Below are 25,343 nucleotides of genomic sequence, written 5' to 3'. Positions count from 1 at the left end.
TGTGTGTGTGTGTGTGTGTGTGCGTGTGCGTGTGTGTGTGAATGCATTTGTATTCTTGTGTGTGTCTGTTTGAGCCACACACGGGCATATGCTCAAAGGAGAGGAAAAAAAGAGAGCAGAAGTTTGGAAGGAGAGAAAAAGACGAGAGAGAAGACGATCAGCTCATTTTGCTTTCTCAACTTCTCTAAGATCAAAACGTATTTTGTGTTCAAACATTTGTGTAACCCAAAGAAAATTTAGTCTAGAGATCAAAGCCATCAAGGCAAATAAAAAGGTGAATTAGTGAAGATGATTATAATGGTTTAACTTCAAACCCTTAAATATAGAATTTCTGGTCATTGCTTGAAGTGAGGATCAGAATATTTGGTATAAATTGAATTGTTTAACCACAATTCAATATGAAGTTGTCAATTCATTAAGGTATTGAACCGTAAGCCTGTGACACTTGAGTAACATGATCAAGCATGCGAAACGGACTTGTGATATAACGCAGAGGGACGACATGGTGTGCTTACTGACCAAACACCAGAAAATGGATTAGAGTAAGTGAAAGGATCAGCTGTGCCAGGCAACACATTATAAAAGAGCAACATTCCACATGGACCAGACTGGGACTGCCCACATTCTCCCTCTGAACGAGTTCTGTACGATCCCGATATCATAAAGCAGAGAAGCTCAGCACAGAAAATCCACATGTTCTGCCACGTTTGTCACTTCTGAACTGCCTGGCATGATTAAACATTATAAAAGACATTTAAATGCATGCACATCACTAAATGTTACAGTAAATTTGATCTTTTATTTTCCTGAATTGCCTTTTCATAACATAAGCCCCCTTAAACACGATGGCAGTGAATGATGATCATAAAGATATGCAATAATAATAATTTGCATATCTGTAAGGCTTCAGATAAAGAGCAAAGCTGATTGACCTACATGCTTTACCAATGAGTAGTTAGCTGACAAAATCTGAGAGATGGTGCCCTCATGGGAACTGCACGGATTTTAAAAAGAGAGAAAGAGTGTAGAAGCTGGGGACATCGGCATACAATTAAATATTAGAACTGTGTCAGATTATATTTGTGCGTCACCATTTTGGCTAAATTCCACTATGTTTACAAAATCGTAGCGCTGAGGATTACGTCAAACCTACAAGAGGGAAACCAGGGTAAAGCAGACGTACTTTCACTGGAATGGATGAGTGGTAACACTATCATTCAGTGGTTACAGGCTATTTGTGCATCAGTGTTCACAGTCAAAGAACTCTGTGTGTGTGGACTCAAGGCCTCTGGGGTTTGGTGCCAGTCGTGACTGTAAAGCCAAAAACTGGTTGAAAGGTTTTAAATAACATATCATTTAACTTTGTATATAATTTGAACTTCCTAATTGGGCCTGTGATTTTTTGCAAAGTGGTGGATCAGAAAGTCAACTTTGTGTTATCAAACAGAGATTTTGGGACGTGGCAACGATAAAAGGTGGAAAATAATCCGGTGGAGTCATTCAAACTTCACAAGCCCAACTTGTCAAGTGTGGTTTTTCTTTTTATTTCAATGGGTTGAAATTGGCTCTGACAATAAAGACATGAATGACAAAGCAGCCACCCACGGATGTACGAGCTAACATTGGATAACAACAGTTCTAAATTTAGGCAGCGAGAAACCCCTTGGGAATTTCTGAGATGAGTAGTTATGGAAATACTACGGTGCAGAAAGCCCTGCAAGCTCGTGTGTTGCTTCTTAAGTCTAACAACTGTGTGGAGAGGGGAGGGGGGGTTGGGTAGGGGGGGGAGTGACCTGTTTGACATATTGAAGTAGGGTTGTTTGAGTGACTTTGTGGTATTTTCCTAATTATCTGACTTTTCTACCTGATGGTTATTATTGAAACTGGGTTCAGAGGTTAGAAACAAGACACTCCTCATCAGCTGAGCAGTGGTGTGAGCTCCCAGCATCTCATTTTCCAACATATAGGACACAGTCACAGTGGCCACGTTTACATGTGAGCTTTAATTCCTCTTTAAAGCGGAATAAAAGTTCTTTAATCTGACCTTGTAAACACTTAATTCCTAATGCTAATTTAATTCGGAATTCAAATTAATTCCAAATTAGGTGGTTGGTTTATTCCGTATTTAATTCCAAATTAATAATTCCTCTTTCTTGTAAACAGTTAACACTTAATTCCGCTTTAAGTTAATGCAGTTGTTCTGCGCATGTGCGACTTGTGGCGATGACTCGCGTTAAAAGGTTTGTTGTGTGTTTTCCCCGATAGACGTGATCGAATTGATACGTCATGTTCGCCCCCTGTCCAATCCGAGCCTTCCCAACCCCTAGACCTAAAGCAGAATGAACTAAAGCCGAATAAACCGGTTTACCATGTAAACCTCAGTTCGGGAATTACTTCGGGATTGAATTAGAAGGATTTGTTTAGTACATGTTAAATACATTGAAGTCCAAACAGTGTCATTGTTTGTTATTCATGAATTGAATAATGTCTAATGTCACACAAATTATTGATTCAATCTAACTACCCTTTGGATCCAATTGTGGTGTTTGAGTTCATCCCTGCCCCCAAAACAAGTCAGTTTCAAATAGAGGTTCAGGAATGTATGAAGTATTAGACACAAGAAGTGAACTGGCTGGTTTCTTTGTCTGCAGATGGTTTAGGGTGGGTGCTGCCCTCCTGGAAGCGGGACATAAATACGTCCATGACACTTAACCTTTTTCATATATCTGTATTTTTAAATGTTTCAATAACTTATTGATTGGAAATCTTTCTCCCTTTTTCTTGGTATTTTTTTCTATATATTACTTCAACAGACCGCATGCCTTGGGTTTTAAAAACGCGTGTGAGCAGGATGTTGGTTTTAGGAATTGGGTTTCTGGTGATGTGGGTGTCAGGAAACGATGGGACTCAGTTTTGAATTCTTGCTTTACTGTAAAGCACTTTTGGGTGGAAAAGTTTGGTACAAATAAAGTTTTGATTGATTTTTGCACCCTGATGGCTGGATGGATGGATGGATGGATGGAATGGAAGAAGAGCTATGAGACATGATCTCCTGGAGTTTCCTAACATGTTCATCTGGCTTAGAGCAGTCAAATAGAAACTTTTTCGTCAATTTTCAACTTTTTTTGTCCTATTTTCGCAATTTCTTTTATTTTATCACATTGTTGTTGTTGTTGTCATCAAAGAAACTTCCGTCATGCAGATGCCTATGTCCACCAGAATTAAAATTTTGGTCAGATTTAATTAATTCATAAAAAAAAATACTTTATGTGTTTTGTTTGACTTACATTTAAGTTTTTTCAAATCAAAAAAATCCTTAATCCTTCCTTATCCTTAATGGAAAACAACAGACAGTCTCCTTAGCTTTGAAATAAGTCCCCCACTAACTAGTTAATGGTTTACTTCTGCTGTTTTATGTTAGGAAGTTCACATTTATCAGGGTAACTATTCTGGAAATACCTGCTGTGGATGAATCTTTCACTGACGGGACTTCTGAGAGTAAACCCAACAGTAGATTTGTAGACCACATGAGTCCATTTGTGGGTGGACGCACTTCAAAATTTATTACAGCAGCTTTAACTTTCCACTGCCTGATATGCAACAGAGAAAACACAAAGGCTGCGCAGTCTGGAGGTGGACTGGAGGTTGTCGGATTTGGGAGGTGATGGGGGGGATGGTGCGCTGTGTACCTCTGCAGAGGATTAAGGCTCAGGCTGTTTCCCGAGCCCTCGGGGGGTTGATTGTTTCTTTTCCTACATTCCAGCTCTGGGCTCCCTCCCAACAATATCATGAGTCATTACTGACTGTGACATTCCTCCAAATCCAACTACTGACCTTAGGCTCCACTGAAAATGAAGTTTAGGGGTATAATCATTTTAAGTGATATCCGCAGTCGATATCTAATCAAAGACTTTATAGTGGATGAGTGGGTGAGGAGAAGATCATTTGAAAACTGAACTTTTATGAGGAACACATTTAGAGAGCGCTAAATTTGTCAAAAGCAACGACAAGGACCAATTGTGTCTTTTTTTTCTTTTGAAAACTTTTACTTCTTGTAGCTCCAGAACAAAAGTCGCATATATAGTTTTTTTTTTTGTTTGTTTGTTTTTTTGACAAAGCTTTTTATTGCATGTACAAGGTCATTGAGTTTCTGTGTTCTGAATTTGGATTTTTTGAGCAGAAGACCACATGCGGCCCACAGTGTCATTTTGTTATTAATTTAATATACAAAGCAACTACAAAAATTACTCCAAAAACTCACAAAAAAGATCTCAAAAACACAAAATAAATACAAAAACACGCAAAATGACGTATAGGAGAACAAAACAACCAAAAAGTATAACAAGCAGACTCCAAGCACAAAAATTAGTGCAAAAACACACAAAACAGCATAAATAAAAAAGATACAAAATAAAAAAAAGAATATACAAAATGAAAACAAACATACAAAATGATAGTAAATATACAAAATGAAAACAAAAATGACTCCAAAAACACGCAAAAAAGGCTTCATAAATACAAAATGGCACTCTAAGAGCCTGTACTATGAAGCTGGATAATTATATCCAGGATGTCTCTCCATTAGCCACCTGGGTCCTCTCTGTGTGGAGTTTGCATGTTCTCCCTGTGCTGCGTGGGTTTCCTCCGGGTACTCCGGCTTCCTCCCACAATCCAAAAACATGACTGTAAGGTTGATTGGAGTCTCTAAATTGCCCATAGGAGTGAATGAGAGTGAGTGTTTGTCTGTCTGTGTTGCCCTGCGATGGACTGGCGCCCTGTCCAGGGTGTACCCCCGCCCAGCGCCCTATGAGAGCCGGAGATTGGCACCGGCAGACCCCCGCGACCCTGACAAACAGGAATAAGTGGGTCTGAACATGAATGGATGGATGAATCTCTCTGTTAGCGAGCTTCACTTAACCAAACAGCAGCTGTACTATAAAGCAGGTCATCAACGCTTTTACTTTACAGTTTAAGACAGGTTATTTCAGCCGGGCTACCTGCACGCCTACATGAAATCTCCTCTCTGGAGTTTGCAGAGTCTGATCAATCACAATCATGGAGAAACTTTGCAGTTAAACTTTCGTCACAATAGAGGAGTAATTATTATAAAAATTTAAAGATTCACATCTCTAATTTAGACCAAAACCAATACTATTGCTGCAGAAAAAGCAGAAAGGAAAGAATGCAGACAGATATTTGATGACTATTAATACTTATATTTGTGAGATTATGCATTATATCAGCCTAGCACTTAACCTACTTCCTGCCAGATTGGCCATTCATCTTAAATTACCACAGTGGTTTACCCCAGTAAGAAATTAACCAGAGTCGTTGTACAGTAGACACGGAATAAATCCTGGAAGTTAGTGTAATAGAGGAAATTAAGCTTTGTAGTACAGGCCCTAAAAGTGCACCAAAGACTTTAAAAACACAAAATGAAAACAAAACACACAAAATGACATGAAAAAACATACACAAAACCCTTAGATTTTTTCCCCCCCCGCGTTTTAATGTCCAGATTAATTATGATTCTAAATGTTGACATGAATGTTGATAATGTGGCCCAGGGTTCAAACAATCACATTTTTATGTAGCCCAGCTGTAATAAAAGTTGTCCAGTTAGATCCTTTATGGGATGTAAAGCTTTAATTAACAGTATCTGTGTTAATCCTCCCATTTTTAATTGGTTTTCAGCTCCTCTCGGTGAATGTGATGTCAAGAGCACAGAAATAATTTGTCAAAGTGACATTAAAAAACTGACATATGTAGATGCTGGGTTTTGTCACAAATGTAACAGTCCAAATACTCATGACTGTGCTTGGAAGTGCTGTCATAAGAAAAGGAAGAAAAAAAAAATTACTGACAAAAACAAGAACTTAATTTCTAAAGTCTATCTGGACATCGTCTGCAAACTCTCATGTCTGCAATAAAATTCAATGAAGAATTTAGGACTCTTGATGGTAACAGTATGTAGCAAGAAATTTAATGGATAGCAGCTTTTCTCTAAAATGTGGTTCATGAGGTAACATGGTATTTCACCAAATATGAATGCTTTTTAACCGCCTGGGCTCTGGAATACAAATTTTGGCTTGTATGTTTTATTTTTAATTTAAGTATGAAGAGTCCAAACTAAATCACAAATAACACATAATGATTACTTACTAGACATGTTAGTTTTGAGAATTTACTTTCTAAAAGTGAAATATTTTGCAGTTAATAAGGTTAAATGAACAGAAACCGAGCACCACACCATTTTATTATGTCTTTTAAACCCCACCCTAAATAAGCCTAGAGCTTCAGGAAACAATAAGTCGATTTGTGCAACAGATGCTGAGCTGAAATCAAACTAGGCAGGACAATAACAGACGAGGAGTCACCAACAGCTTTCAGTGAGACTTCATCTGTACGTTATCCTTACTCTGGGGCCCCCCTGTGGCCTTATGAGTCATTCTTGCTCTTCTCCTTCCTGCAGCATCAACATGTGAGCAGTGCTCCGAGTAAAACGCCATCACACATACTTTGAAAGCCATCTACACTTGTTTTTTTCATCCCTTTGCCCTAGAGGCAGCGGCCACGCATTAAACTCCCAGCCCTGACCCATTCTTTACGCCTGTGCATTTTAGGAGCGTTCAGCCTCTTATCAGGACAGCCTGTCAAGTGTGTTATTAAGGGAAAAGTGAATGCCTGGGCCTGAAGTGTTTAAAGAGGATAGGAAAAGAGACAAATAGCCTCTCTATTCAGACGGATGTAAATAAGAGGCTTCTCCATTCTCTTTATGGCATATTGATTTTTAGTTCAATGGCTGGCTGCAGACAGACAAAGGGAGAGGGACGGAGAAGACAAACAGAAAGAACCAAACACAACAGCAGCATCCTTCTAAAAGGAGACAAAAGAGCATCCTAACACCAATTTATATGGAAAATGGAAACGTATAAAATAGTTCAAGAGAAGTCATTTTTATCCTCTTCAGTTATTTCTTTAAAATAAATGGTAAATGGTAAATGGACTTGATTTTATATAGCGCTTTATCACCACACTGAAGCAGTCTCAAAGCGCTTTACACATCAGCTCATTCACCCAATCACTCTCACATTCACACACCAGTGGGACAGGACTGCCAAACATCAAACTAGAACAGTTGACACAGCACAGATTTAAGATACGAATACGTTCTTTTTCAACAATATTAGCTTGTCTACATTTTCTGGCAGCAATTGAGACATTTGGACATTGACTATGTTTCCTGTAGTTGAAAAGACACGCTTACTTAGGAGTGAATCACACTTGGTCAAAATGTGTTTTGAAGCTCTGCAAAAACATAACCCCGGTTCTATGAGTAATATGACCTGAGATGTCTCATTATGGGATGCACCCTCCTTTTGCAGCACTCAGAAGCATTTTCCTCGATCTGCCAATCCTGATTGGCTGCTGAAATGTGTCCGTCCCCCAGGGACACTCCCACTTCCAAAAAGAGGAGGAGGTAAGCAAGAAAGGTTGTCTGGTGAGACATCTCACTCATATTACTCATAGAACCGAAGTTATGTAAATAACCTAAAATTTTATTTCATAATATTTAGTGAGATGTCTCACTATGGGATGTGGTAGCTCCCGTATTGCAGACATGCTAATCGAGTGTACACCAGCCCGCAGGGCAGAAGTCTGTACACATCAGGACAGTAATACAGATCGTTCCACGCATGGGGCAGAACCATTCGGCATGTAAAAGCAGAAAAACATGAGAGGCAAGGTCCAACTCGCCGCCACACAAATGTCCTGAGCAGGCACTCCCCTGAAAAAAGCCCAGGATGTGGCGAGACCCCGAGTCGAGTGAGCGTGCAGACCCTGACTTGTATAAGCCAAAGCAACCAACACCTCCATAACCCAGTGTGACAGGCGTTGCTTACTCCCTTACTGGGATTAGCCCAGGAGACGAACAGTTGAGCACTCCTCTCGAGGCTCCTTGTCATGTCCATGTAACCGAACCGGAAACAGCACGAGGCCCGCTGCTCACCTTGTGAAGCACAAAAGGCCAACAGGTCAATAGAGAACATGGGCCCACCACCTTCGGCACAAATGCCAGGTTGGGCTTCAAAATCATCCTCACATTGCCCGGGAAAAGCTGAGTGCATGACGGGTGCATCGAGAGCGCATGGATGTCACTGACCCGCTTAGCGGACGCCAGAGCCAGAAACAAAACAGCCTTGAGGGAGGCAAACTTCAGGCCCGTCACCCACTGCGGTTCGAAAGGAGGACATTTAAGTCCCTCCAGAACCACAGCCAGATTGGTGATGAGAGGGGCCCTGGCCTTCATTCCCATGTTGACGCAGGCAGAGAGAACAGGTGGACAGCTTGATGCTACCACGTAGCGGCTAGCCGGTGTGCTAATTATGATGCAGGCCAACGTGCGCCAGACCGTCGAAGGACGTTGAGGGCAGCGTTGGATCTGAGCAGCCAGCTGGTGTGCTACTGCCCGGGAACTCGAAGACCCTAGTGTGGCGTCGAGTGTGGAGACAGGCCGCCCACTGGTGTGTGAACGCCCACGAGGAGGATCAATGTGCACCGGACCACCGGATGTGTCGAGGGAAGCGTTGGGCTTGAGTCGACAGCTATGAGCTGGCGTCTGAAAGCTTGGGACCGTGGTGTGGTGTCGAGCGGAACTGGGCAGTCCACTGGTGTGTGAGTGCCCGCGAGGTGGGTCAAGGCGCTGGGCCGTCAGGGACGTCGGGGGCAGTGTTGGAAACCGAGCTGTCAGCTGGTGTGCTAACGGAGGTTCGAGACCGTGGTGTGGTGTCGAACAGAAGACAGCGCCGACCAAGCGGAGGCAAGGTAAGCGCTGGACGTTTTTGACCTGGTGTGGTCCACACAAAAGCAAGTGCTTCCAAAATCCTTTCAGCGTCCGTTGTTGGAGGCTAAAAAGATCCGCCTGTGGACAGCTGAGCTGATAGGAAAGACGTGAGATATGGTTAAGAGTGAGAAGAGCTGTTTGAATGATGTGTGTCATCCGCATCCTCCTCTTATAGGAGGTGGGAGTGTCCCTGGTGGACGGACACGTTTCACCAGCCAATCAGGATTGGCAGATTGAGAAAAATGATTCTGAAGGCTGCAGATGGAGTCTGCATCCCATAGTGAGACATCTAGCGAAATATTATGAAATAGAATTAGAAGTGCGTTTATTTAAATAGACTTATGACACTGACCGGGAGGAGGAGAAAGAATATGGATTACAAGCTCACTAGCACAACCCTAAAAAAGACACCAGAATATAGAAAAAGTGACATTAAGCATGTAATAGCTGTAATACATGCAGGTAGTTACTAACAAACAAACCAACAAGTTTCCTAAAAGGAAATTCTGTTGCTTTTGTGCAATGTGCAACTTAAAGAAACACTTTATACCAGGAAATGCACGTTAACTTTAGGTCTCCCTGTTGGAAAAAGTACTTGTGGAAAATTTTGGTTTACCATAATTTATGCATTTTTAATTTACCCTGAACTGCAAACTTTAAGCTTCATACGTGTCCCATAAAATGTTTGAATGCTATTTTGTGCAGTGGGATTGTGAATAACCTGTGTGTGTGTGTAAACATGCCTGCCAAAAAAGTAGATTTTAATTAGAGACTGTCACTGCTGAAATTGCTAAATCAAACTGACGGGTAACAAATGGCCAATAATCAAGGCCATCATTTTACATACGTTTAAAAATGCATCAGTTACTTAAATGACTTTATAAATTGTAAATCAGACTGGGGTGACATTTGTGGAACACATTGTGGTTAATTTTAGTGTGTCTTAAAAAGGGGTTATAACTCTGAACAGATGCTTGTGTAAAACTCTATACATCTTTATTTATTATGACCTATTGACTTGAATTTATATTGGCATTTTTAAAGGAATTAATCAGAAGTCTGTAATTGACTTCACAGCTTAATCTCCTTATCTTATCTTTACAACCTGCATGTGCACAGGCAGATTAAAGTGACTACTCATGCAAAGATATCTACACATTCCAGCTGACATCAAGATCCATGGAGTATTTCAGTTCTCTTGTTCTGCAGAGGCAGGAAATCTGACCAAGTGGGATTTAATTGGGAGATGACGTAAACGTGACTCCTTTGTAAAGCTCTAAATCATAGATATTAACCAAAAAATATTATTTTACATCTTCTTAACTAAAAGACTACACGTGGGTTAAGATGGATTTGATGGTACTGTCAACATATCCCTGATATATCTTGTAGATTATAGTTTGTTATTTTGATCATTATTGTAATCACGATTATAATCACATTTATTTATCATGTCAGGGGAAAAAAAACTTGTGTTTTTATTACACTACTTTTAAACAAATAATATGCGTACAGTTTTTACGGTGCAAAATTTAAATAAAATTAAATAAATAAAAAATTACCTGAGAATTTAAAATGTTCCAAAGCCTAACAAAATAAATACATTATTACAGAGTACAAAGCCCATATTTTAAATGTAAATATTGCAGACGATCAAATGTATTCAATTGCGGTAACCAAAATTGACATCATGATTAAAATTTGATTAATTGTGCAGCCCTACAACAAATAGAATTTTGTGTGTCAATTTACTGGTGCATTTTTACCAAAACACACGTTTACATGTATTTTACTGTTTACAACTGCATGTTCAGTAAAATAATTCAGCAAAGGTGCAAACATAAGGGGCATTGATCAAAACTATATATATATACACATATATAAATATATATGTGTGTTTTTTTGTGAGTCAGTTCACAGCAACACATGCACTGCAGAGGTGGGTCTAATCCATGTCTCTGCGGACATAATAGAAAGTCCTGTGGGCAGACACACACACACACACACACATGCATGCACACGTGTGTAGCTACACCAACACAAAAGGCTTCCATCAGCAGCAGAGATCTGCTGAACCAACGGCATGAAGCTCACACGGGACAAACACAGCAGAGATAAGCATCGGATGGACAAGGAACATAAGTGATGAAAACGAAGGACACTGATGGGATTAAACTTAGAATAGAGGTTATAATGCAACAATCACAGATAACAGGGTCAATAATGAAGGAGATAAGGATTATTGAATTCATAAAGGGCAGTGTTTTGATATAAGGCAAAACTAACAGCAGCTCTACTTATTTTTATTGTGCTTTGGCTGAAATGCCACAGGAACAATGACCTATAAGTTTTACGACCTCCCTTTATGGTTATAATAAGAATGAGAGGTTTGGCTCTATGGCTATAAATAGCATTAGCTGGAAGCTGATTGTAATAAATTGCCAGTGCAACAGCTCCAAGTAAAGCTCATTATACAGAAGTAGAACTTTTGCTCTCAAAGTAGAGTATAGTTAGTTTATTTTCTCTAGATAATAAGTAATCACACAATACATTTGTTCACTGCCTTTAAAAATGTCAAAGGTTGTAAAGTAAAGCTTTGAGTTTTTAATAGTAACTTACAAGTTTTTACTAGTAACTTATTTTAAGTCTACTAGAACTACTAGTAACAAAAAATGCTTTACGTGTAAATTCTACTCCTGCACTTGCGGCAAAAGCCTTTAATGAAACTAAACTTTTGTTTGCTAATACTAAACTAGTACTCTCAAAAACGTTCAAGTAGTTCTAGTAGACTGTTTTTAGTTTACTAGTACTACTAGTAAATACAAAGGATTTACTAGTAGTACTAGTAGACCTAATGCAAAAGAGGTAGGATTTGACTCCCTCAGCATTGGTCACTTATTCCCATTGCTAAACATTGAGCAAACTCATCACAGACATAGTGGATCGAGGCCGGCTCTACGCAGGGGCAAGAGGGGGCAGCGCCCCCTCAAATAAATGTCTCGCCCCCTCAAATCAAAATCTTAGAAGTAGCGGAAAAATCAGTGAAAAAGGGGACACGAAGACGATATAGGATCAGCTTCCTCACATCTCTCTGTCCCTCCACTGAGTGCATGCAGACACACCTCTCCCAAGCCCTCAGTAAACAGCCAATCACTGTTAGTATGCAAATTAGCCAAGATGTAGCCGGACAGCGTGGTGTCAGGTTTCAGCGGAGCGGTAAGACTTTAAAGAAGCAGCTGCGTTTTCTCAGTCACAACTGCTTTGCACTGCTTTGTTTCATTTAATCACAGTCGTTTTTTACAAAGCCAGCTTACTTATTTTTCACTCCAACTTCCTGCAGATCACAGAGAGAAAGTAAATGTTGCATAATGCATCCATTCGTTTTTCAGAGCTTTTGAAAAGTGTAGTGCTCCGGTGGAGTGGAGAGAAAAGAGATTTTTGAACTGCTCGGTTGCTAACAAAAAACAAAAACAAAAAGACAAAACGTTTTTTTTTAAAAAAAGAAAGAAAACATAAAATGTTCTGTTCTATATCTGTTGAGTTTTATAAATTAGTTTGAGAAGTTTTTTTATTATTATTATTATTCATAAGACTAAATTTCAGTTTTGCAAATATTGATTAGTGTGTGAAGTCTTTAAATTTATTTGAAAATAAGGCCATCCAGTTAAGATATACTGTATGTTATGTTGGTTGATAAAAACTGAATGAAGGATATTTTATTATATTTTTCAGTTTCCTCCCTTATTGTGGTCAGGGGGTTTGCGTGCCTCAGTGACCTTAAGAGCTATAGCGCTTAGTCTTCAGGTGGGACACCCAAGTTGGACAGGTCTGGAAGTAGAGGCCTGACTAAGTATGATCCACTTCTCTAGGATAGAGTTGGACTTTTAGAGACTTTCAGGAAAGGAGATTGCTACTTTCATTACTGAACATTTTCAAACAGCTACTCTGCCACACCTGGGGTAGTATTTGATGGTTCAGGGCCTTGCTTAGGGGCCCACAGTAGTGGTTAGAAAGGGCAGGTGGTATGTAGGCCACCCAGCTCTTCTGGTTTAAACCAACTTGTCTTGGGTCACACTCTCCAAGTGATGGCATTCCCATTTGAAATATTCACAACATTGTTTTCATTCATTTCTCTTTCTGTAGGTATTGTCATCCTTTAAAAACTTTGGTTAATTCATCCAGTCCATTGTATCAATTAGAACAACAAAATTCGAGCCCACACTTTACACATGGTTTTGATAGACGTTCTTTCTCCAAAGGAAGGTCAGAGGCTAGTTGGTGCCCGCCTCCTGTCTGACCTCTGTCTTAGCCTTTTGCATTGCCACAGGTTTGTGTACACACATGTTTCAATGTTCATGTCCAGTCTGCACAGAGCTGGACCCCTGTGTGCTTTTCCTGTGCTCACACACAGTCCCCTTAAGTCCCCCTCCCGCGTCCCCCCAAAGGTGATGATAAAAAGAACTTCAGAGGTCAGTTTCATCTGGACCACAGCGTCTTAATGAAATGATGAACTCACCCTGCGATGCAGAGACGCTCTGGGTGCTGAAGAGGCTGATTAAAGCAAGAGTGTGGCAGAGAGGAGGAAATGAATAGAGGGAGAGAGGCAAGCAGCAGAGGGTGTGAGGGGCGGGGGACAAAAAATTGTCCTCTTGAGGTTGAACTACTTCTTCAATCTCTGCTGCCCCAATGCTTCAAGTAGGGACGTGGGTGGGGGGGGGTTGGTCTGAGCCCAGGAGTCTGATCCTCATTAAGAGGCACAAAGAACATCAAAGAGCAAGCCCAGAACTTCTATCAGTCAGGAGCACCCACAATCCCCAGGATATTAAACCTCCTGGGCGCCTTTCAGTGTCAAGTTCTGAGGCGAGAGCAGCGACTCAGGTGACTCAGAGGTTGGGAGGCTTTCAGGTAGTGAAGTTTCTCCTAACTCTACTCACCTTCAATACTGCCCCCGTTCGAAACTCCTTCTGAGGGACGATGATAACTAGCAGCTGTGGGATGATAAAAGAATAACTGGGAACTACTAACGTATATTTTCTAGAAAGTTCAAAGGAAATGCTGTCTCCTTGATTGACTGATTCCTTCCCATGTTTCATTTTTTCAATGTCAGGGGGATTTAGTTCTGAAAACATCCATTTAGTAATTCATGAAAAGGTCACCGGTCAAGTTTGTTGTTTAAGTTAACATTCACGCTTTTACTTTGAAGCCGTATCAAGGTCACACCTTCAATTACTGCATAATCCTAAAAGCCATCCAAGCACCGTAAACACTTTTTTCATCCCGTATTAAGTTTTAATGTGAAATAGAAAATCTAAGGTGACTCGAGGTGGTTTTAAAAACACACATAGCCACTGTCTAGTAATAATAATAAATACTTTCTATGAAGCGGAACAATGAATGAGTAAGTAATCCCAGATCAGACTAAATAAGAATACCATCATCTGTTCACTTTTATCCCAGATTTATGAAGACCAAGGTCATTTGTAGGATTAAATATTTATCATAAACTGTGTATATAAAATGTTACTGTATGTAAGTGCATCACCAACGTACTTTCAGATTACTTGACAGAGTAAAGCATTGTGGGATTAGAAGCTCCAAAGTATATTCTAGGCTGACTAACAGAATTAGACAATGAGTAACAGACATTGCTAACATTGCCCAAAGCTCTGATGGTCCCAGTGTTCTCCTCAGACTTCTGGCAACTAAATATTAATAAACAACTGCTGGCCTTTGGAGCAGCTCCTCACAAACATGTTTACAGCACAGTAATATTCATAAATAAGACAGGGATACTGGATAAGTGTTGCAATGTGATTTAAATAATTAGGTGGCAATCTAAATTAAATCTTAAATGTTGTGTTGAATGTATTTCAAAACATGTAATCCCAGTTTGATTTTTAGAAAGCTTTTGGATCAGCCAAAAGTTGCTGATGTTGGTATTACCTTTTAGTCTGGGGGTGAAGTAGATTGGCTCTACATGACGAGAAAATAGAAGAAAACAAAATGTGCTGCTGATGGTATTTCTTGTATTCACTATACATACAGTGTTTTCTGTGCTAATTTCATATTGGTCACTTGTGTGTGTTTATAAAAGTGCTGTAAGGTCTTTGTATAACTTCCCAACCTTTTTTTTTTTTTTTTTTGGGCGTATGAGTTTTCTACAAGTCTCTAACTTTGACTGCACCCAATTAGTGGCGTCTCCCCCACTTACAACACCCACCAGTATCCTTGCACTAAACCTCCCATTCATCACATTGACAGGAGCAGCATGCGGTCATTGGCCAGGAAAGGAATGATTTGACTGTCCACAAGCACAGTTATCAAATCAACGCTGATATATAAATGGTCTGGAATGTTTCATGGGAAATATCAACTAATCCAGCATAAACTACAAGTAATGAGGAGAGACAGCTGTTGCTATAATAGCGCCTTACGTGGTAAAGCATAAGCAGCAGCCATGATAATTTGTCAATGTCTTCGAGAACAAAACTGTAAACATCACTTTGCACTCATCTGATTATTCTTCTAATCCTTATTCTCTGGTAATTATTTGGAAGAGAAATTGTTAAGAAATTTGTTAAGGTTAGCTAAGCTAATGTTTACCAAAAAGCTAATGCCTCCTCTCACTACAATTTCACAAATATTCTATTTGACATGTGACATTAAATCAATGCCATATCCTGGTAAATCTACAGTTGGTAACCCTGGAAAGGGGCCAAACTAACACAACACAGGTTTGTATCATCGGTTATACTTGCAATTCTATCACTTCTATTGCAATATATGACAAATGTGCATTGGATTTTATATAATTCGTACATATTCGATTTTGTCTATAGCTGTAGAAAAGTAAATTATTTGTATAAATGCAATCTTGGTTCGCTTTGGAATAGGGAAAAGCACTCCATGCGTGTAGAAAGCACACGAATGAGCTTTTCTCTACAACATTGTGATTGTTCAGGTTTTATAACTTCTTTAACATGAATAAATAAAGATATTTTCCAACATTTGGACAAAAAAAACTATAGGCACAGCTTAACAAGTGGATTTGAGTAGAGTGACCTCTGTGAAAACATTTGAGATCCTGATTGATTTGTAACGTCAATAGAATCCCTCAAAAAAAGTCATTGTCAATGGCTTGGTGTTTGGTGATGAGCCTCAGATAAACCTTATTATTGGATGGCCTCAAATGAGTAAATACTTAGACGCAATATTAGGCATTAGCAGGCCACCTCACTCAGATAAACACTGGCTCATTTTTGCTGTCAAATACCTTTGTTTTTTGTCTGAAATTGATCTCAATGCAGCATAAAAGAATAACCTTTCTCATTTCTCTCCTGAGTGTGTGCAAATCAATTTCATTTTGGAAAACAATGTCATCCTATGTGGTATCATGCATCATTAGCGTTATGGGAGTGGGTGTCTGGGATGTTATTATGACCTAGGTTCCATCAGTACACAGATAACCATGCCTGACTCTAATCACCAATAACAAATCTCACATATTTCAGGAGAACTGTTTGAGTGGCTGGATGACAACTGTGCTGGGAGCTGTGTTAGACTTCGGGAGTCGTCAATGCAATTTCCCATCTGTGTCTGATCAGGCCAACGACTGAAGATGACTATAAACAAGATAGAAGAGTTTGTTTATCCTGAGCAAAATCCACACACAACAAAGGAATGATGGTTGCAGAGCAGAGGAGCCTGCAAGCAAGCAATTAGAAGGTGTGAGAGTTTTGGTCATAAAATCTATGTTTGAGGTTGATAACAAAACCATCATGAGTCATCTTTTACACCCATTTGTCCTGATTGGGTCGATTTAAGCCTAAGGCTTACCCTCACACATTCTCACTCCCAACACGTCACATATTAACATTCGGGAGGGTACCTTTGGCGTCACTATGTGGTGCTAAGGGTCGGCCCATGGAAACAACTGTTTTTATGACATTTCTAGTGAGAAATGTACCTATAACTTATGGTTAGGGTGAGGGGTCATTTTTAGGTTAGGTTAGGTTAGGTTTAGGGTTAGAAGTCAAATTTTAAAAAGTTGAGGTTAAAAAAAGCTTACGGACCCTTAGCGTCACATAGTGACGCCAAAGGGGTACCCTTGCCAGGAGTCATTCCGGAACGTCGATATGTGACTAGATGGGAGTGAGACTGGGTTGCTTACCAAACTGAATCCTACAGAGTAGGCCTTGGCGATAAAACGATAACAATATACATATGTTAAGGTTTCATTTATTCAGACAACTGTTTTTCAGGACATTTACTTTGATCTCCTGACATGTTTTGACTGTCAACTGCCAGTCTTCTTCAGAGGAGTCTGCTGATCGCTTTGATGTTTTTGTAACTTCCGGGTAATAATTCCAGCAAGTTATTTTTTAATAATATACATTGCAATAGAGATGTGATCAATCTCAAAACAAAAAAAAACTAAAACAACCCCCGACCCAGGACCGCAAGGCAGAGGAATGGCCTTAGCCTCTCAAAAGTAGCAGTTTTCATGTTACATATATCAGGGCAGCCATAAAAAACATGATGTAGCCTACCAAAAAAAATTGGCCAACGACACATCAAACAACCCCGCCGAAATAGGATGTTGGGATGACCGAGCAAACATTGCGGTCTGCGCTCACGTGGTCTTCTAGCAGAGGTTGAGACGGGAAACCATATAAAGTTCACTCTCAGGTGAGATATACAGTATGTTTCTATCTAGTTGATGCTGTAGTTACGTGTCTCTCTTTCCGCAACCTGACGCAAGGCTCCAAAAAATCCAAACTATGCATCAACAGCATGAATTCGGCTTTTGAGTATGTCAGCATTTCACCAAGATCCTCTACACTTAATCTCAACTAGTACAGTTGCGATGAAGTGCGCAACTGTAAAATGTTAAAATATCTCAGTTTGGCCTGAAACAGTTGTTCTTGCAGTGAAGTCATGTTTAATTGTTTTTGATGGATTTAATTATTAGAATGTTATGCTGGTTTGATAATAATAATATTGATATTGATAATGCATTGGATTCATATAGCAATTATTTGGACACTCAAAGCTGACATATTACTGTTTGTTTCATGTCAGACATGTTAGTTCTACCTCAGGTGTGCACTGATTTATTGTTCACGAAATGTGTTGCATATTTGTTTGATTGAGCATTTATTTATTGTCCATATATTCTTGTTTATATTTGTTTTTGTTTTTTTTGTTTTTTTTTCCATAGTTGTATTGACCTATTTTTAAATGTTCAAGATTACGTTTCAAACAAAAATATTCAAATTCAGGCTTTTTTACTACATGGTCCAGTGAACACACACCTTCTCTTATGGTTAGTTTAGGGAAACACAGGGAGCATCAAGCATCAATAATTACCTGCCGATAAACAGTCTTTAAAGGCATACACTATGTTAATGTGTCACTCAACTTTCTTTTTTTGGTCCTCAGACAATGATTTACACTTCATCACAGCCTCTTTGAAGGAAGTCACAACTCACGAGAGGGAATCGTTTAGAAAAATAAGACCGTAAAAAGAGAGACAACATCTGGTTGCTCTCCATATCGCAGCAGTGTGCCACTGCAGGAGAGGGAAGCAGTCAAAAGAAGATGGAATATTCATCACACAAGCAAAGGGTGCTGATGCTTGGCTTCTCACAGAGACACAAATATTACTTCAAAACCAGGGATTCATGCTACAACATATCGTTAGATCTGCAATGAGGTTAGACTCAACTTATTAATCACAGAGCTTATTTTCTCATCTTCCTGGTTGTATTAAAAGACTGCCATTCAAGCAGAATGTGACGAGCTAGTTTTGTTTTAAATATGTCTAAACAAAGCAGAGAGTTCAGAATTTCTTCAGTATGTAATATGGCAGCTTCAGAGAGAATACCAAAGCAGCAAAGTTATGAAAAGGTCATAATAAAGAGAAGAACTGGACAAGACTTATTCCGCATTAATAGTTTCCTCTGTAAAGGTCAGGAGCCTCAGTCGCACTCATTTGATTTTGCTCTCTATTCATTACGTGAGCGAATGGCATGGGACACTATTAAATCACTTGAAGGGAACTTAAGAGTCCTTAAGGGACAAGAACATTAATCCGCTGTGAAAACAGCTGCTTAGCATCCCCAGGGCTCAGCTATTTGGAGCAGGATCATTCAAGTAGTTATCAAACCTGAAGCCTGGCAAACATGACATTTCACACCTTTTCTTTTGTATTCAACACCCCAAAACAAAGCACCATTTTTACTTGTTCGTTTGAGTTTATAGGTAGCTAAGTGACAACAACTGAGTGCTTTGACAAAGAGAAAAGCAAAAGAACACATGTGTCATTTGTGTTTGTCTATCTTACAGAAATGATCCACTGTGTGACTCAGTTGGCCAGTAAAGAATTCCACTCTTTCTTTGATTATTTTGGGGGAAAAAAAGAGGTAAATCCCATCCTTTAAGCTTTCATTTCTTTTCTTTACCAACCAACGGAAAGATCTTTCAATGGAAACCTGAGACATTATGAGTCAGAGTGCAGCTGTTGGGAATGCAAAGCGGCTTAATGAAAGACATATCAGTGCGTAGCTTTCTGAAAGAGCAGCTGTAAACCCAGTCCTTCCCTAAACACACTCTTATAACAGGCTAATTAAGTGGATACGTCTGAAGGATCACCAGCTGCTTTTCTTCCTGTTGTTTCCAGAACAGAACCAAGATTTCCGCTTTTAAAATTCTAACTTATTAAAAGTTGACGTCAAAATATGACAAACTTTACTGGGAGATGAGGAGGTGCTGGGAAGGAAACAGGTCAGTAACACTGGTTCTCCATCTCAGTGGAACTCTTAAGATGAGCATGTTCTGATCTTCTCTATCTAATCTAATTTCCCACAGCATTCATGTCTGTTAGCCTAACGTCATAGAGAGGGACTCTTGAGTGTACAACCACGCTTGGACAATCCTGCTACTGATGCAGGGCTAGCCCTTTCATGCTTGGCCATTAATTCAGTGTTTTTAAACCTTGGGGTCACCTAAAACTAAAATAAGGTGACCTGAAATTAAGGCTGAACGATTAATTGCATTTGCGATATTATCGCGATATAATAAGACGCGATTTTCTAATCGCAAAGGCTGCGATTTTTTTTGTTTGTTTGTTTGTTTCTTGTCCTATTTTGTACTGTCCTGTTAAGTTCAGAGAGTGTTTAAGAAGTGCAGTCCACATGTTTACATGTTTCATGAAACGTGAAGTTAGATACAGTTTGTTGAAGAGGTAAAGCCACAGATTTGTTGGCTTTATTGTTGTAATCTGTGCTTTGAAATTTATATTTTATATTTATTTAAAGTTTAAATGAATCTGAAATTGTTTATTATGAAACAGATTGATTTTTTTGCTTGTGTTCATTGAAAAATACACGACAAGAGGCCGTTGAAAAAATAATTGCATATTAAAACGCAATCTCATTATTGAGGAAAAAAAAAAATCGCAATTACATTATTTTCAAAAATCGTTCAGCCCTACCTGAAATTATGTGTAGTTATTGGTAACAAACAAAAATACTGTTTCAAATTATATTTCTAGATTTTTTTTTAAGTTTTTTTTTTTTTTTCTCTCAAAATGAATACATCACACACACAATATCAAAAACTGTATTATACCCTTAAACTTTCTCGAATATAAATCTAGCTCAAATAAAATGCAATATAAAAATATCACTTGTCATTTTGTGTGCTAATCCTGGCTACACACTGAAACAAACAGGATCGAACACGATTTTTAGAAAGAAAAGGTCTTTTTGTGATATCAAAATGGGGGTCATAACCCGAAAAAGGTTGGGAACAACTGCCTTAACTCATCAGGTGCTGGTTCAATATAGCAGCTTTTTAAGATTTAGCCTGAAAACATGGCGATGATGGGTAAGAGAACAAATAAAGTGATGGAGTGAAATAGGGCTGCATTGGTAGGTAAAATGTGATATAAAGAGAATAAAACCCAGACAGGGTAACAACTATGCACATTCAGAGAGAACCTGGGAGCTAATGATATTCACAACCTCCTGTGAAGAGATGGCATTGCTAACTTCAGGTAAGTGATGTTTGAATCTGCAAGTTAAAAAAATAAATGTACGTCTATTGTTTAACTTGTTGGTTGGTCCTTATTGTTGGGCCTCTAATTTTCCATGATTGCGGAAAATGCACGAAAAACGGAATTAAAGGAGTCTCTCTCTTTATTCAAAATCAGGTCCTAACATGACAGGACACTGCCTCACATGCATGTTTTGGGACAACATCACTCATTTATACAGTATGTTATTTTTCATCAGAAAAAGGTGATTTGAGGTCTAGAGTGTCTAACAAATGGATGAATATGTCCAATTACGCTAATAATCCTGTTCAAAATGTTGCGCTACATTGTAAGGGTTGACTGGTGATTATGTTATCCTGTGACTGAAAATGAAAGCAGAGCTTCATCTGAAGTGGGTCTTTAATGTGTTGGGGTATGACTACATTCAAACCTGAAAAATACTGGCAGTAGTTAAAGGTTTCACAGATAACATTTTGGGACAAAGTCACACATTTCCATGGTATTTTTCCCGACTAGCAGTATGGCTAACGGATAAGTTAAGCTCTTGTGACATAACCTTGCATGATTTCAGCCTAACTCTCCTGTTTTCGTAAATCCTTTGAATCACATAAATTGTAATATTAATAACAGTAGTTGACTCTGTTAATCCTATTTAGAATGCCTGGTACAGTTTCAGGAAGTAGCCAGTAAAGGTATCTAAAGCGGGAAAGAGAAAAGTGTAAAGTGACGCAGACGTGACACACTAATGGCGGTACACCTTCGGAACTGTGGAAATTATCAAATTGAAAAATTGCTGTAAATTTGAAGGACTATTAATACACTTGTAATGTATGGAGTGATGAATGCACAACAGTTCTGTTTCTGGGTTATCTGATGTTGCTTATACAGTGAGTTTTTGTGCTTTAAAGGTTGGCAGTGGCTCGTGACAATAAAGTCCTCCAGCCAGGCATGGAATCTAGCTCATATGAGTTTGATCATATGAGTATACTATAGCATGTGTAGGGCTGGGCGGTATACCCAGTTCAAACCAAATACTGGTAAATATTTTTGTTATGATATGAATTTTTAATATATCGCCGTACTGGTGTATTTGATTACACAACTTTCGGAACGCTACGCTGCGCCGCGTTTCTGACCAGACCCTTTTCAATGTTGCACTTCTAAATAGGAAGGTAAACAGTAACGCTCTGGTGTTAGTTGCGGTGTAAATCACACGTGTAAATGAATAAGAAAGACACAGTTGAAAGCAGGAAAACAGGCACGGTTAGCTTAGCATGTCGGCAGTTCGCCAGTAATACACAAAAAAAGAGAGCAAAAGATCGCAATTTGTAATTCCTATAATGCGGAAATAAGTCCTGGTGGAGCTGCAAACAAAACGCTACCTTATTCACCATAAGAAACCACCACACCACTGAGTATGTAGCATTTAAGGCTAGAAATCATGCTAATGCTAAAGCTAAGCTCGTGTGGCAAAGAGCCATTGAAATTGGGGCTGCTGTTGCAAACTTGTATTACTACTAGTGTGGAATTATTTTGTCATATTCACTCATCATGACAGTAAAATAGACCATCCTAAGTCAATCTACTGCAGTAATTCCTCTCTCAACCAGTAGAAAATGCTGTGAACGCCTGATTATGCATGAAAAAATAAAAACATCATATACCGTGCTGGAAAAAAGCGATTCTGCGATATAGAGATATTACATCGGCGATTCTCGGATCCATTCAAAATGCATCAATATCAACTTTTTTTTTTTTTTTACTTTATTTAACCAAGAAAGTCTTTTCCACTGCAGGAGACATTCTAACTGCACAAAGAGTGCACTGAAACCTGGACATGTTGACCAGCTTGTGTTTTTTCAATAAAATCTAAAAAGAAAGTACAAACTTTCTGCATTTATTTGTTGTTCTAGGCATCAATACCTCAGTTAAGTTGCACTAAAGTCAAAGTTGGTTTAAAAGCCACAGGCAGATTGTATGTTATTTATTTATTTTAAGTTGTTGGCACATGGCATGTTAAAGCCAATGTTTTGAGTGTAAAATATGCCAATAAAATATATTTCATACATAATGTTCTCATGAAGGTGTACACATATACAGATGAGTTGTTTCTTAAGTCATATATAAAAAAGAAAAATCGCAATAATTGCCTTATAGTTTAATATTGGGATATATCGTGTCGTATCGTGACCTATGTATCGGGATACGAATCGTATCACTTGATGCCAGGCAATACACACCCCTACGTTCTAAAATACCGTGATATACATTTTTGGTGATACCGCCCAGCCCTGTGTGCTTAGGAAAAAGCAGAGCCTGAAACTAGACCACGCTGTCATCTGCTCTGGAGCAGAAAAGAAAAGGCTGAGTCAGTTATTGTGCTGCTGAAGCTGCTGCTGTCTGCACATGTCCTCTTTGTGCCATGCACACAACACAAGCTAATCCACCATTTAACATGAGAGCACATCCCACCCTGCTGTCTACATACAGCTATAGGCACACACACTGTCATTAGGCCTCAATTCTACAGATACACCCCTTATGGGGAGCTTTGCGGCAAAATGGCAATTCTCCATTGCATCGTTTCCCACGTGGCCTGTCACTCAAGCTGTCACCATGGAGATTTGATGAAATCATCCATGCCTTAACTGACGTGCTGCCGAATACAGCTGCATCACACCTCACATATAATCAGCAGTGCATCTCAGTCTCCAGACTCAACTCCAGATACATCACACACACACACAGAGATGGATGCACATGCAGATTCACACCAACTGCAAAATTCATTTTTCACAGTTAAATGAACACAAATGTATTTTAAATGCTAAACAACAACAAAGATATACCCATGTATAAAAACAAACAGGCAAACTTAAGGGCAAGGGGCTTCCAGCTGTGACGTGAAACAGGCAAACCCTGATCTAAACCCTTTTTTATGTGGTGTTTTACAGTCTAATGCTAATCCATTAGGTAATGAAAGTCTCTGCATAGCGTAAGGTTTGCCTTTCCTCAGTAGGAGAATAAGAGTTACTACAGTACTGACATGTTGCTCTAAGCAGAGTGCATCGTAGAAATAAATGAAAATCGGAAAATTATTCTCATGTGGTTTAATTATGAAAAAATTAAGCAGGCTAATAAGAAGATTAGCCTAGATTAGGGTAATACAAATTAGCCCAAACATGGGCAACTGGTGGCCTAAGGGCCACATGCAGCTCTTGATACCCTCACCCCAAAGTCAATGCACAAAACGACTTCAAAAAGACACGAAATAGCAAAAACATGCAAAATGACGACAAAAATATACGGTACACAAACAGCAAAACTACACAAAATCTCTAAAAACACTGAATGACAGAATATACACCAAAAAAGAAGCAGAACATACAAAACAACAACAAAAATACACAAAATGGCTATAAAAATTCCAAAGCGAGAACAAAACAGACAAAACTAAAATGTACAATATTTCACAAAAGGACAGAAAAATTCAAAGGCACACATAAATATGCAAACTTCCCATTAAAATGACAGATATACAGACTAAAATCTTTGTGCTCGAATTGATCATTCTTAATTAATGCTAGCATGACAAATACGTTGTTGTGGCCCCCTGCCATAACAGTTGCACATCTCTGAATTAGCAGGTTAACAATAAATAATTATAAAGTAAATCTTTAGCTTTTGCAGAATTTTACTCAATAATTAACACAGGTTAAAGTTAGAAAGATATTTTGCTTCTGAGAAGTGTTTTTTTAATAAAGCTTGTACCATTTTTTTTTTTATTTTTTAATCGCGATATATCGATGAAAGAAAATCCATCCATGAATACATTTCTAATTAACGTAACTGAATAATTATCCTTTAAATATTTTGGGGGGTAAAATCAAGGTCAGTCTGGAATAAGCGGTTCTGTCCATCTACTCACTGTGAACTGTGGGATTCCCTCTGTGCTCACTGGGAGGAAGGTCTGCAAACTGGACCCGGTGTCCCGACATGTCCGGTGTACCGACCACAGGCGGGACGCTCGCGCTCCTCCGGGTTTAAAGTACCCGCTATAACTTCACCGGCCCGATGCTCCCCGCTGCTCTCTCTGTAACACACACCCACGGTGGACTGTCAGTGACTTTCACCCTCTCCTTCCTCAGTCTGACTGTGACTGTGTTGCCACTGTCAGGACTGCGGTGGAGCTCTGAGCTCGGCCCGGGCTCACCTGCTCCTTCTCCCGGTGTGAAGGACCGGAGGTTACCCGGTGAAGCTGGACGGTCGATAGTAACAACTCTAGCGTTTCATTACGAATGTAATAAAAACTTTTCCTTCTCACTATGTGTCTGTGTGAGCAGTTACGTCATCTCTGTTAAATATGTCTTTTAGAAATTAAACCTATAAATATTTTAAATAATGTGGGAGGCTGTACAACTAAAATGAAAGCATAGGAAG

General features: G+C 39.2%; 1 protein-coding gene across 1 annotated transcript in view; it reads right to left on the bottom strand.

The window, feature by feature from the left end:
* Positions 1 to 24,955, bottom strand: part of kiaa1217 (KIAA1217 ortholog) — a 130,362-nt gene extending 105,407 nt beyond the window's left edge. The window contains exon 1 of the mRNA XM_028435021.1: positions 24,832 to 24,955. Coding sequence (XP_028290822.1) covers positions 24,832 to 24,901 — 70 coding nt within the window. The 5' untranslated portion in view covers positions 24,902 to 24,955. The remainder of the gene's footprint in view (positions 1 to 24,831) is intronic.
* Positions 24,956 to 25,343: the final 388 nt, after the last annotated feature.

This window comes from Gouania willdenowi, chromosome 20 (assembly GCF_900634775.1).
Source record: "Gouania willdenowi chromosome 20, fGouWil2.1, whole genome shotgun sequence".
Lineage (NCBI taxonomy): Eukaryota > Metazoa > Chordata > Actinopteri > Blenniiformes > Gobiesocidae > Gouania > Gouania willdenowi.
Note: the sequence above shows the minus strand (reverse complement) of the source record. Positions and strands in the feature narration are given on the sequence as shown.